We start from the raw sequence: 15,222 nt of genomic DNA, 5'->3' as shown, positions 1-15,222 counted from the left end.
TGTCCCTCGGCCGATTCGGCGGTTACCAACACAGAATTCACTGTGCAGGATTTTTGTTCTCCAGACGTTCTGGAGGCTGCGCAGACTGGAACCCCACACGCACCGCTGGGCCCCAGGCGGCAGATTTCTAGCGCTCCAGCTCGAAGGACCAAATAAATGTTAGTTAGAAAGCAGATAAACATAGACAAGTGTAAAACAAGGCACAAGTTGAACCAAGTAAGTTTGACTTGCAAGGGTGAGCTAGTCCTCTGCCAAATAACGACTTCCTTCTCACAAAGAGTAAGTCCTTGCACCAGCCTTTTATTTACAACTCACATTCCAACAAGCAAAAAGCGGCAATTGGTTTAGCCAATTCTTACGGAGAAACATAAAAAGCAGTCATTCCCATATATGGTATGAGCATGTCATGTCCAGGGATTGATCCACTCCAGACCACATTGCTTAACGTTCCACTCCCTTTATCCACACTAAAACCAATCACAGGAATAATCTTCACTATAGTAGAAAGTCAAACATAAACCTTGTTTAAACTAAACAATGGTCATCTTTATACATCTTTCCAAAAATTTGGTACGTCTTCCTCAAAAAGGGCCGAGGCCAGGCTGAGGCTGAACTGAAGGAAAAGGAAATTAGTTATGAATGATCTGAGCTGAGCAGGGAGTGAAAAATCAGACCAAAAAATCTTTAATGGATTAGGCTCGAATGGGCTTACCTGAGTTATGACCGAAGAGGCGTGGATGGCCGATGACAGGTCAGACGAAGATGGGCTGCACCTGACGGGCGTCAAGATGGCTAGATGAATGCCTGACAAGGCATAGGATTGAGATGCCTGCCAAGGCATGTGTGAGCCCGAGAGGGCTGAATGAAATGCCTGCCAATGGCGTGAGTGAGCCCGACGGCTGAATGAAACGCCTGCCAATGGTGTGTGTGACCCCGACGGCTGAATGAAATGCCTGCCAATGGCGTGAGTGAGCCCGATGGCTGAATGAATCACCTGCCAATGGCATAGATAGTGATGAGCCTAAAGAGGCTGGATTGCAATGCCGTCCAAGGCATATTTCCATACGCTTGCCAGTAGCGTAGATGGAAATGAGCCTGAACGCTGAGGAGGATCAGCGGCCGTGTTGTTAGAGCGAGTCTATCGAAACTCCTAGTGAGGTGGCTGTAGTGGCTGCCCCGATTCGAAATGAGTGACCTGAGAACTGACTTGGGGGAAGATTGTATGAACTAAAATTTGTCTCAGATGGTTGAGGAACCAAGAACCAGTCATGGGAACTCCTTCCGGAGTAAGGAAGAGGGGCAAGGAGGTTGGAAAGAGTTTGTGGCGTTTGATGGGGAATTTAAACATGGCATGAAAGCGCAAAATGGGCCGTTTAAACGAGCAATGAAAATGAAGCAAGGACCTTTTCCTTTGGAATGTTTAAGATAAATTTTTAAATGATCGGGATAGAACTTTAGATCAGAAATAGTTAGGTCTCTAGCAGGTTTGAATGAGCTTGATGGGGTAGTAAATTCCCCTATTCTGAGGAAGCCATAAAAAGCTAAAAGCCAAGTGCTGGAGAGAAGAAATTTCAGATAGGATGAAGAAGGTCCTGAACGGAGCACCAGGAGGAGATCTTTTAAGATGGAAAGAGTGATAGGTCTCTTGGAATCTGGCTCAGGAATGCTATGTTTTTTTTTTAGACCTTTGAGTAAAAGTTTGATGGATGATTTGAGAAAAGGCTTGGAGTGGGTTCAAAAAGAGGCATTTAGAAAAGAAATGTATGCAGGCTAAGAAACTCTTAATATAAGGGAGTTTGAAATTCCGGACATCAAAGCAATAAGTAATAAAAGCTAAGACGGTAGGAATACAAGCGGGGTAAAGAGGAGTATTATGAGCGGGGCAAATTTTGAAAAGTTGGCCAAGAAAAGAAATAAGACCTGAGAGTGGAGGGAGCCAAGCCTGAATTACAATAATAATTGGCTGATTGGAGTAAAGGAATGAGGGATGAGTTTAGTCTAGTATCAGGTCTTTGAGCGGTGATAAGTGTGTTGGATGAACATTGGCTGAAGGGCAGAAATGACAGATAACCTTGAATTTTGAATGAGAAAGAGCAGAGCATTGTAAGTGAGTTATGATGACCCAGAATATTGTGGGCAGTAATGATAAAATTGTGAGATACAGCTTGCCAAGTGATGCGGTGCATGAAGGGCATGACTGACTTAGAAGAGGAGCGTCCTTTATTTATTACTTCGACTACGGCTGCAATGTCGCATAAAGTGCTATGCGTTTTCTTTTCCATTGGTTGCCCCAGACGCAGCATGCAATAGTGATGGGGATTATTTCATAAGAGGCTGATGATTCGGATTGGGGAAAGAAAGGTGGCCAGATGCCAGCAAACCATGCACCCTGAAGAAATCCCCCAAAACCCATGGACGGAGCTGCGTCTGTGAAAACTGAATGGACGATGTCATCATAAAAGAAAGATATACCGTTCCAGCTCTGCAGGAGAGAGGACCAGAAAGACAAGTCAGAGTGGCAACCTCCTCTAAAGAAACCGAATCTAGCAGAGAGGGGACGGAATTATCCAAAAAGCGAGAAATAAAGGAGCGACCTTGGGGAATTATGCGCATTGCGGAATGCGATGTTTTGAGATGCCTTTGAGGAGAAGATGATGCGTAATGAGTGAAAAGGCTTGGAGTGGGCTCAGAAAGATGATCTTTCAATGAAAATTGATGCCTGCTAAAAGGCAAAGTTGTAGGGGAGCTTAAAACGATGGTGTTCGAACAATGAGTAATGAAAGCTAGGACTGAATGTAAACCAGGTACGATGACATGTTATTAGCAAGGTAAAAGTTTTTCAAAGTTTGCCAGGCGAAGGAATAAGGTTTGAAAGTAGAAAGAACTAGACCTGAGATACAACAGTGTTTGGCAGATTGCGAAAGAGGAAGGAGAGAGGAATAATCAGAGTAGGGTAAAAGTAGGCTGATGACCTGAAAATTTTAAATGAGAGGGGGCATGAGCGACGGATTTAGAAACCTGGAACATGACGGGCAGAAATGATGAAGTTATGAGTTACGGCCAGCCAGGATTCGCCAGAGGTAAGAGCTACGTCAGTGAAATAGCTTACTAATATTGATTGTAAAGTAAATGGTTCCTTAGCGCCTGGTTAATAAAGGAAGAAGGTTGGTATAAATGTTCAAATGCGTAAATTAATATTTAGATATTCTACGGAGCAAACAGATTGCTTTTAAAAGTACACCCCCCCACCCCCCCAGTAGAGGGAGCTAATATGAAGGTTTACTAGTTTTAATATAATAAGCCAAGTAAAGACACAGACTATTAAAATAATTAGCGTTGCATTTGATTTATTGTACGGAGAAAATATAGAAGGCGATGGTTACAAATTTAATAAATATACGTGGTAAAGCACTCAAGGGAAAGACTGTCAAGGATAAGGAGGGGTTGTAAGTATTTAAGGCAAATAATTAATTTATGGTAAATAATAAGGCAAAAGATTTAAAGCAGCATATTGTTAGAGTTACTGAAGGTATTTACGTTCTGTATATTTTTTAGCTATAATGATGTGTTCACATGCAAGGCTCTGACAACGAAAGGATTGAGAACCATCCGTTTGAGAGACCCTCTTTTTAACCGAGATGGTACAGACTGTAAAGAACTGAAACGAGGCCAACTGAGCCACAGGAATCAGAGGTAGCTTGCGTCATGACAAAATTTCAGTGGAGAGAATAAACCAGTCCTGGCAAACTCCTGATTGAGCGAGTGTGGATGCAGCATTGGCAGAGAAGGATTTGTGATATGATAGAAAAATCTGGAAGCCATGTTTGAAATGTAGGTCGACGATGAGAGAGGAATAGGTATCGCGTTTATTCTATGCTCAGATAACGCAGAAGACGTCTCTGAAATGCCTAAAGGCGGCCGAAAGCTCGCCAAAGGGGATTCTTAGAAAGGTGGGGAGTAGATAGCTTTAATGGTGTGTTTAAATCATCAGGGAAAGCGATACAGTGGTCAACCTCGGGAGATAGTAAAATGAGAGAAACCAGATTAATGAGCTGCCCCTGCAAGATTTTGAGCGGAGCCTGAGTGAGATGTTAGAATGCATGGGAGTACATGATCTACCTGAATGTAAAAGAGGAGTGAGAAACACAGCGTGCTTAAAGGGTTTATGAACGAGGAAACAGTTGAGAAAAGAGAATGAAGTGATACATCTCACCCTTAGAGACGAGCCAGGACGAGTGTTGCCATGGTGAATGTCAGTGGGAGGTGCCAGGGAGCGGGTTGAATGATGGCGGAGCGGAGAAGAGGAAATGCTGTTGTGGCCGAATTAGAGGCGAACTCCTGGAGGAGCTGAGTAAAAGAAGATATGAAGCTCTGGAGAGAATCCATGGACAAGATGAATGAAGCAGGGGAGATTGAGGGATGACCGGAGTAGAAGAAGACGTCGGAGCCCGGGGAGCGGGAAGATCAGTTTTAGAGACGAGATCGGAGGACAACCGCTGCAGAAGCCAGGCCGGGTGACGCATCGGCGGGAGCCGGGGTGAAGGCAGGGCGACCTCGGCAATGCTTAGTAGGAGGATTGGAGGAGTTTTTAAGGCGCTTCCACATGCCTGTTGCTGAGACGAGGGGAAAAAGGGCCATCAAGGCAGGAGGCCAGTCGGACGCTCCTACAAGCGGAGGAGGAGGAAGGAGGGCGGAATTTGTCACAAAACAGTGCGAGGAACCACCAAGTCGGCAGAAACTAGTCGGACATGTCGCAGCTGACCATCGAAGCTCAGAGCGGTGTCTTCCATGCAGAAGGTCTTTAAAAGTGATGCCCTGGGAGATGATTGGTCGAGGAGGAGTGCGGAACTGCCGTTTATTGGAGCAGCCAGTGAGGAGTGATTGGACATGGCGGGGGTGGTGAGTCTTCCATGTTGAATTTTCATTTAAACTCCATTAGTGTGATATTTATTTGGTTTTTAAGTTCATGCTCATATCACAAAATTCTCTGTTGGGTTAGACTGGAGCGTTATGTTCTCATATATGAAAGGCAGATATGCAACAGCTTGATAGATCAATTAGCTGCTAAGCTGTATTTGTGGATGTCCATCAAATGAAAAGCAAGATGGCGTTCGTTTATGTGGATGCTCGTCTATCTTTGTTCGATTTGTTTTTGTTAGTGATGCTTCTAAATCTGGGTCTAAAGTCTTTGCTAGGGTATAATTACCAAATATTGCTGAATTTTCAACCTCCTCGCTATAACCTAGCCATATTTAATAAAGATGGACATCAAACCTCGAATTCTGACTTACTTAATTCACACGCTACCCTCACGGCAAAAATCACCACCATGGTAAACAAAATGGATGGATGGTAAAGCTGAAGCTCAAGCATGGTTATCAGCCATTGAATAGATTATTTTCGGGAGGATTTGTGCCTCATCATTAGGGATGGGTACTCAATTTGGTACTTTTATGGGTACCGACCAAATTCCATCTGTACTACCGAGTACTGATTCAAGTCAAATCAAATGATTCCATGTTTTGGTGTTAGCAACTCGTCTGCAGGCAGAAACATGGGAGAAAAAATGTTTAAAACAACGGTGATGTAACAATAAAAACAGCTGGATGTTGTTTTGATATATTTGTTAAAGTTTATATATTGAGAAATAAATATGTTAAATTGAAAAATTTAGAGATTTTATTATTAAACAAATTAACATTTATTACCACAAAAACACACAAAAGTACCGAAAACTGGTACCGTTGGGTACCCACACCAATTCCCCGGTTCAAATGTGAAAGCTACCCATCCCTATTCATTATTTCCTGGATCCAATTGATCCTTGCCTGGTATTCTCGATTGTCTTTGTTAAAGACGGGGTTCATCAAACTCATCGCCCGTGCCCCCTCTGGCTCAATCTGCACCAGGGAAATCTCTGGAACTGGAGACTACTGAGCCATTATCACCAACATATTTCTTGTAAAAATTTAAGTTTTCCAAAGTCAACTTTCCAGAGTTTTTTGTTTCTAAACATTTGTTTTGAATTTTAAAATACAAAAAGATTATCAAGAATCGATGGGAGATTTTTCTAGTGCAGGCCAACACAAAGAAATGGAGGACACAAGGAAGCAAAATAAGAAGTTAGGAAGTCAAAAGAAAGGAAGGGAGACAAGTATTTCAGACAGGAAGGATAGAAGGAATGAAAGAGACAACATTTAGTTAATGGGATAGGGAACAAAGTCTTGAGATACAAATATTTTCCTATAGTCCTAATTTCTTTTTCCATCCTTATTCATGCTTGGAAAATATTGAATGCAAGTTCCAAACTTTTCCAGAGTGTGTAGGAACTCTGTGTTATGATAAGATTGTTGTAGTGGGTTGTGCTTGAGAAAGTGTTTGTGTTTTAGAGCAAGAATTTAAGTTTGGATTCAGCTTTAATTATTTCAGCGACAGCACTGATACTGTCGCTGATACTGATAATAAAGAGCCCATATCATCGGCAGTTGTCAGGAAAATAGCCTTCTTTTTAACACTGGAGGACACACCAGATGAGAAATATTCATCTAATTTCATTAAGTACAATTTAAAATAGACAATAAGGAAGTTATGGTTCTTTTAGTTCTTTCTGTCTTTTAGCTGTTTTAACATTTAATATAATATTAACCAACCCAAATAAAATGTTATTGAAATTGTTCCATTAACATTATTAGTTAAAGCCTAAAGTTAGTCTTTCAGTGAAGATGTAACTGAATTAAAACACACCAAAAACAACACACACAAATAGCAACAAAGTTTTCCAGACAATATTTATTACGCTCAGTGATATGTTGCATTTGTGGTTTTACACATTTCTTCAGCAAAGTAAAATCATCCCATCTCATGATGTCACACAGTTTACGTTTTGGTTAATTAACAATAGATACTTAAAGATGTACCATTTCAAGTATGTTTTATAGTGTATTTTTCCTCTATTGGCTAAAATACTAATAATATATTTCTGATTATTAAGCGGCTTTGTATGCTACTGAGATCATATCACATTAATCCTTCATAAATAAAGTACAAGGTGACTCCTGGTGACCATTAATTTATGAACAGACATGGGCTGGTTGAGGTATCAAGGCAGACCAAGATTTTACAAGGCCAAAAACAGAATTTCAGCTGTTTATGGTGCTTTTCAATCAGACGCCAGAAAAGTGCTTACGGGAACAGAGTTTTTCCTGTTTTGTATAAAGCTTAGTATGGCATGTTGGCACCCCTCCCCCACACTGTTGCTGCACACACCTGGTCAACTTACCAAATGAAAACTCCTGCATTTTCTCCTTTCTTAAATGAAAGACAAATTCAGTTGTTCGGAAATAGTGTCGCTCAAGAAAAACGCAGACAGTCATGGGATTTGCTCAATGTATCACAATCAAAATATCAGTTCTTACAGATAACACCAATAACTTTGTAAACCATTACATTGTTGTATTTGCTGAGTTTTTGTGGAGTGGGATATTGTTAAAATGTTATTAATGCCTCAACCGGATGAAGCACAACTTGCAAACAATTTATAAGCACTGCGAGAATATCACCACTGGCTAGAGGTAAGCTGCTTATGATGCTATGGTTGATATACTCTTCATAGCTTTCTCTGGGTGCTAAACTAAAGAGACATTCCCAGGTTTTTGTTCAAATAAAACCAGAGGTTGGTAATAATGAATTAAATGTACTCAGTGGCAGAATGTGCTTCTAAGAGTAGATTTACTGCAGCACATGTTTTACTTAATAAATATTTCAAATTAACATTACTCTTAGTAAGAGTAAAAGTTTTGTCACTTTACTGATTGAGGAAGAAGCATTTTTTAATCAAACATCCACCAGATATAGACACACACCCACAGAATACAGTGAAGTCAGACTTTGTGTACGTAGACACAAAGCTGCTGCGCCTACTGTGGCATTTGAAGTGCACGTAAATGTATAGTATACACTATGTTTCATAGTTTATAGACATGTTTTTACTGCAGATGTTGGTTTCAAAACCTTTGTGGTGAAAATGTGCATCCAGTGACTTGATTTATTTGTAAAGATTCTACTTTTTACTCTCCTTTGGGTTATTTGAAAATACCAGAATTTACAAAGTTAACATGTTTTTTTGTTAGATTACATTATTTCAACTAAATCAGACACTTACTCAGTGCTTAGGTAGTGTTTTAATAGAATAGCTTTTTATTCTTATTAAGCATTGTTTTGATGACTACACTTTACTACTGCTCGAGTACTGTATTATTTTCAATTGATGGTACTCTGTCTCGAGTATAACGTTTGGCTACTCTACTCACCTGAAATTCCTTAAAATTCAGTTTTTACAATTTGACCATGGTATACAATTTGGTTTTTATTTTTAGAAGGTACCGTGATACCGGCCCATGGCTGTTCATTACCAATGTCAGTTAAGGAAACTTTTAAAGAGATGTTCAAACAATTTGATCACAAGGAGCCAGCCATACTCACAAGCCGTGACCCCCAAGGCACAAGGAAACTTGACAAGTTGATAGTGACTCAGTAAAGGAGGAAAACAAAAGCAGGCAGGTAGGCACTGTGGGAATCTAAAAAACCCCGGCTTCGTGTTGCTGAAGCCTGACCTGAGTCCCGCTGAGGCCAAGATGACTAATTGTTAATTAAGGTGCGCTGATGAAAGAAGAGCTGAAGTGTAAATGAATGTGTCAGTCTGAAGGAGCCCTCAGACACACCTTTTTACCCTCACAAAGGAAAGTCAGCAGTCTCCCAAAACTTGTGGGGGCTTTTTGGCAGCTCACAGTGACTGGTTAATATCATTCACAGGGAAATTGAAAATCGGAAAATGTTGGTGAAAAAAATAAAAAGAGATTGGAAAACTGAAATGGGGAGAGTGAGAAAGAAAAACATCAAGACGAAGGTGGAGTATCAGGTATGAATCACTGGAGACAGAGGAGAGCTCGGAGGCATTTGGCTAAAATGTGTGTGTCTTTGTTCAGTGATGGGAAAATGAATTGCAGCTTAGGGCAAAAGAGGGAAAAATGTGAGAAGACATCAGTGCATTTTAGAAGCTGAAAAAAAAATGACCACACCTCTTTTTATTAAAACATCCTCCCAGACTTTTTCTGATGTTTGGGTGCTTTATTGATGTTGCGATCCTCATCATCTCCCATTTCTAGGCTTTACCTTCTGCCAAGGCCTGGGGGCACGACTGAGGCAGGTTCGAGGCAATGTCCCTGAGACTGTCTCTCTCCTCCCTTATCTCCTGGATGTCCTGCTCGATGAGGGACAGGCGGCTCTGCTGTTCTTTAGCAGCAGAATGCAGCTTCTGGATCTTGGAGCCTAGTGCCGGGCTCTCCACACTCCCACGCAGCATGCTGAGACGGCGCTCTGTCTCATTTAGGATCCGATCAAATCGTTCCAGTGGAATGTTCCCATCTGGTCAAAACACCCAGGACAAGGAACAGATGGAGAACAGAGAAATCACAGTTGGATTGGTAAAACATTATTTATTTTTTTGTTCATTAATGGATTCCCTGCATTACAGATTCAAACAGTGTGTCAGTCTACATGATGACCTAATTACAGGTCCTTCTCAAAATATTAGCATATTGTGATAAAGTTCATTATTTTCCATAATGTCATGATGGAAATTTAACATTCATATATTTTAGATTCATTGCACACTAACTGAAATATTTCAGGTCTTTTATTGTCTTAATACGGATGATTTTGGCATACAGCTCATGAAAACCCAAAATTCCTACCTCACAAAATTAGCATATCATTAAAAGGGTCTCTAAACGAGCTATGAACCTAATCATCTGAATCGACGAGTTAACTCTAAACACCTGCAAAAGATTCCTGAGGCCTTTAAAACTCCCAGCCTGGTTCATCACTCAAAACCCCAATCATGGGTAAGACTGCCGACCTGACTGCTGTCCAGAAGGCCACTATTGACACCCTCAAGCAAGAGGGTACGACACAGAAAGAAATTTCTGAACGAATAGGCTGTTCCCAGAGTGCTGTATCAAGGCACCTCAGTGGGAAGTCTGTGGGAAGGAAAAAGTGTGGCAGAAAACGCTGCACAACGAGAAGAGGTGACCGGACCCTGAGGAAGATTGTGGAAAAGGGCCGATTCCAGACCTTGGGGGACCTGCGGAAGCAGTGGACTGAGTCTGGAGTAGAAACATCCAGAGCCACCGTGCACAGGCGTGTGCAGGAAATGGGCTACAGGTGCCGCATTCCCCAGGTCAAGCCACTTTTGAACCAGAAACAGCGGCAGAAGCGCCTGACCTGGGCTACAGAGAAGCAGCACTGGACTGTTGCTCTGTGGTCCAAAGTACTTTTTTCGGATGTAAGCAAATTCTGCATGTCATTCGGAAATCAAGGTGCCAGAGTTTGGAGGAAGACTGGGGAAAAGGAAATGCCAGAGGTCCAGTGTCAAGTACCCACAGTCAGTGATGGTCTGGGGTGCCGTGTCAGCTGCTGGTGTTGGTCCACTGTGTTTTATCAAGGGCAGGGTCAATGCAGCTAGCTATCAGGAGATTTTGGAGCACTTCATGCTTCCATCTGCTGAAAAGCTTTATGGAGATGAAGATTTAATTTTTCAGCACGACCTGGCACCTGCTCACAGTGCCAAAACCACTGGTAAATGGTTTACTGACCATGGTATCACTGTGCTCAATTGGCCTGCCAACTCTCCTGACCTGAACCCCATAGAGAATCTGTGGGATATTGTGAAGAGAACGTTGAGAGACTCAAGACCCAACACTCTGGATGAGCTAAAGGCCGCTATCGAAGCATCCTGGTCCTCCATAAGACCTCAGCAGTGCCACAGGCTGATTGCCTCCATGCCATGCCGCATTGAAGCAGTCATTTCTGCCAAAGGATTCCCGACCAAGTATTGAGTGCATAACTGTACATGATTATTTGAAGGTTGACGTTTTTTGTATTAAAAACACTTTTCTTTTATTGGTCGGATGAAATATGCTAATTTTGTGAGATAGTAATTTTGGGTTTTCATGAGCTGTATGCCAAAATCATCCGTATTAAGACAATAAAAGACCTGAAATATTTCAGTTAGTGTGCAATGAATCTAAAATATATGAATGTTAAATTTTCATCATGACATTATGGGAAATAATGAACTTTATCACAATATGCTAATATTTTGAGAAGGACCTGTACAGTGATTTGGTCATTATCTTCTCAGGCATGTCAACATGCTAATGATAAAGAGCCAAATCCTGGGCTGTCTGGTGATTCCTGCAATTAGGATGTTATGGCATATACAATTCTGTGACAAAGTATTTGCCCCTTACATATTTCTTCTGTTTTAGGTTTTTCGATACAATTCAATGTTTTAGATTATTAAAGAAATTTCAATTTAAGAAAAAGATAATCAAAATGAAATACAAAAGCAGTTATCAAATGATGCTTTCATTTGTTAATTTAACTAAACCAAAAAAGGTCTTGATTATTTACCACCTATCTTTTATCATCAGGCCTGATTACAGGTGGACCTGTAGAATCAAGAAATCACTCAAACAGAACCTGTCTGACCAGATGAAGTAGTCTAAAGGATCTCAAAAAGTAGTAGCTCAAGCCCTTATCAAAAGAAATTCAGAACACATGAAAAAACAAAGTCATTGACATCTGTCAATCTGGTAATCTGGTAAAGAACTAAATTACATCTTTCTGTTCTTGCAGCCCTAGTCTGGGAGGTCTTGCAGTTCGTTCTTTTTGCATATTCTTTGCAGAACGTTTTTCTTGCGTGGAAGAAATATAATGTGGGTAAGCTGCAGTGAGAGCGACCTATTAAGACTTTTCAGGAGTTCTGCACTGACAGTGCACAAGAGTGCACTGACGACTCATCCAGGAGGTCATTAAACAACCTAAAACAACCCTTGCACTGTAGGGTTCACTTGCCTTAGGTAATTTCCACGTGTTTTGATTTAACAGTAACAAAGTGACTGGGCAAAAGATTACATATAGTTCTAAGATAAAAAGCACTGGTGACCAAAAATAATTAGCCAAACACTTCTTAATAATCCCCAACATATTTGGGGAGAATATTCTTTGGACTGACAAGACAAAATGGAACATTTTGGAAAGTGTTCATCCTGTTACATCTACTGTAAAACTAATAGAACATTTGAGAAAAACATCCTACCTAAAGTAAAACATAGTGGTAACATGATGTTCTGATGCTACCTTGCTACAGGCCATGGGACAGAAACATGAATTTTGCTGGCTAGCAGAAATTTGCTTGATCTGAAATGCTTATGTATGAGCTGAAGTACAATTATTCTAACTCACATCAGTAAATACAGTTTTCCTTATAAGCAGCACATGTTTCTCTCTCACTGTCTGAGTAAGAATCCGGGGAATATTTTAATGTTAAAAGAGCACTTAAAAAGCTCAGAACTCTTTAGTTATCTGATTTATAGATGTACACATAAGACCAAAGTTAGCTACAGTGACACTCCTGAGGTGAGAGACTTACCTATTTTGCTGATTAGTTCACTTAGAGTAACAGAGTATGTTGCTAACTGGAGTTTAGCTGCTTCCATGTCATGTTTTATGCTGGCAAGGGACACTTCAGGCTAGACATAAGAAAACAAAAATGGTTAGACAGTCTTTTATGCTGAAAGAGCAGATCTTTATGTATAGCTCTTGAGGGCTAGATGTCCTAAAATGCAGAAACTTTCACTGCGATTCCTGCTAAAATGCTCACCAATTAAAAATTGTTGAAATAAAAATGCTACAAAATCCAGAAAGCAATACAAGTATTTTAAAGCAACTTTAAAACCCATCTTGATATTGTCTCATATAACATCTCTGCCGCTGTTCATTCTCAAGTACAACATATTTCGAGTTTTGTAAAAAAAAAAAGAATTACTAGGGATGTAACAGTATGTTAAACTGACAAGCTGAGACAATAAGTGTGTTCCCACAAACCCAATATTAAGCATTTCTTTTGTTTTTGTTGGTTTGTTTTTCAGTACCTCCTGTTTTTATCTTAAATAAGGCACTTTGTGTTGCCCTTGTTGTGAATATGAAGTGCTATGTAAATACAAATTGAAAACTGAAACAACTGCATCCATGGTTTTAAAATGTCATTGTAAATAAAAATATGAAATCTAATATGAAATTTAACCCCCTGAGTTAATACTTTGCAGAACCACCTTTTGCAGCAACTATAACCACAAGTGTTTTGGAATATGCCTAGTCGTGTTGCATATTTAGCATTTTACAAATTCTTTTCAAAAGAGTGCTCGATCAGTAAGATTAGATATTGTGTGTCTGAGAACTACAATGTTCAAGTATTGTCACAGTTTCTCAACTGGCCTGGACTTTGACTGGGCCATTCTAACAGAGGAATGAGGTTTAATCAGAACCATTTTATTGTAGTTCATCCTGTATAATTAGGGCTGTTGTCCTACCAGAAAGGTGAACAGCAACCCCAGTCTCAAGATTTTTGAAGCCTGAAACAGATTTTCTTACAGGATTGCCCTGTATTTAACACTATCTACCCATCAGCTCTGATCTGCTACATTGACCCTGCTGAAGATAATCATCCCCACAGCATGACCGTACCACCAAGTTTCTTTAGGTCCTATGTTACCCTTTAATTTAGAAAAATTGCAATCTGAGAGTTTTTTAGATATGTGGGAAATATTCTCCTAATGGCTGAATCTGCTGCACCTTAAATTGGTGGTTCAAATGTTTTGGTGCCAGAGCATATTTATTGGCAGATAAATTGGCAGAAGTTCCTTTCAGTGGTTTTAATGCAGCTGTGGTTGCTTAGATATTGTCAGATTTACTACCTATGCTTGCTTGCTCTCTTTATAGCCATCTTGTTATAAACAAAAATGGACAGACATTGAAAGACATTTCTGCATGTGACCTTAAACATACCTCTGTTGGGATCATGGCGTTTGCATTCTCTGTTAGTAATTCTTGCTCTGACAGCTGCTTTAAAGCAAAGCCTATATGTGAATTAAGGTTAGAAGCTGCAGTCCTGGTATGCTTGGCCTGAGTCAGAATGGCTTTGGATCCCTGCAGACAAGATACATAACATGTAAAGAAAAAGGGGAAAATTTTATGAAAGGACCTTTGTCTCTTGGAAAAAATTCACAATATTTATGGGACACAAACAAATGTTGGCAGCAATATGAATAATCCTTCGCTGGAAAAGCTGGGCTATTCCAAATCTCACACAAAGCATCACCTATTCAGAAAATTTAAAAGGTTTCAATTTTAAAGAGAGAACAATATGACAAACAATGTCAAATGCCTTCCTGAGATCTACAAAGTCAGCTCTGACTCATTAAGCAAAGACCTTAGTTTTCCATTAGGATACAGTTTGCTGCTATGGTGTTGAGGGGGAAAATGAAACACCATAAATGCAAAGAAGTATGGCTACTGTTTAAATCTTTATATAAAAACATTGTAACCCATTTCTCCACTCCCTGCTCTGTTATAGGAAGTAATCTGATTGGTCAACAGTTCCCCATATCGGTTTTGTCACCTATTATGAAAATAGAAGTAACTTTTAACACTTTCCAAGAAGAGCGCACGACTTCTTGATGAATAGGCAATTGTTGCAATCTAAGGCATCTTTATTTAATTTCAAGCAACTGATATCTGGAACATAAATCTCTAGTTTTAGAGCTTTTCAACATGCCTATATATTTTGCCACTTAATGTTATACTATTTCCTCCAGTCTTAAGATGTGTGGCATCAATAGACCTAAAAAAAACCAAATCCTTTGGGATAAAAAATTAAGTGATTTCATGTTTAGATCTAATGAAAGTCTTAAATGTAGCTGCCAACATTGTAAGACTTTTAACTAGATCATTACTTACTTTAAGTTCTAATTCATTTGCAAGTTTCTGATTATTAAAAAACCTGACAATGATTTTACTAAATCTTCCTACCAATATCTCTTTCTGACGCAGTAATGTCTATAAAGAATTGAGCTTTTGACATTTGTACATTATGCAAGGTTTTGGTTATCAGGGAAGTGAACTTCTTTTGGTCTGTATTTAGACCTAATTCTTTCTCTAACTTAACATTTAAAGCATTGCAAGAAATCTGATGCTAGCATGGCAGCAGTTAATGTTCTTACAACTTCTTTAATTTACTTACTAGCCCTGATGTACAACAAAATGTTGGGTGAACAAGACTGTCAAGAAAAAAAGGAAATTACCCTCTACCATACTAAATGT

At 39.9% G+C, this 15,222-nt stretch overlaps 1 protein-coding gene across 1 annotated transcript in view; it reads right to left on the bottom strand.

Annotated features, from left to right (window-relative positions):
• Positions 1-6,770: 6,770 nt before the first annotated feature.
• lamc3 (laminin, gamma 3) overlaps positions 6,771-15,222 on the bottom strand; it is a 224,770-nt gene continuing 216,318 nt past the window's right edge. Inside the window, exons 26-28 of the mRNA XM_047372964.1 lie at positions 13,909-14,049; positions 12,494-12,593; positions 6,771-9,423 (exon numbers count right to left, since the gene is read on the bottom strand). Of these exons, the coding sequence (XP_047228920.1) occupies positions 9,161-9,423; positions 12,494-12,593; positions 13,909-14,049 (504 nt within the window). The 3' untranslated portion in view covers positions 6,771-9,160. The remainder of the gene's footprint in view (positions 9,424-12,493; positions 12,594-13,908; positions 14,050-15,222) is intronic.

The sequence above is a fragment of the Girardinichthys multiradiatus genome, chromosome 8, assembly GCF_021462225.1.
Source record: "Girardinichthys multiradiatus isolate DD_20200921_A chromosome 8, DD_fGirMul_XY1, whole genome shotgun sequence".
NCBI lineage: Eukaryota > Metazoa > Chordata > Actinopteri > Cyprinodontiformes > Goodeidae > Girardinichthys > Girardinichthys multiradiatus.
Note: the sequence above shows the minus strand (reverse complement) of the source record. Positions and strands in the feature narration are given on the sequence as shown.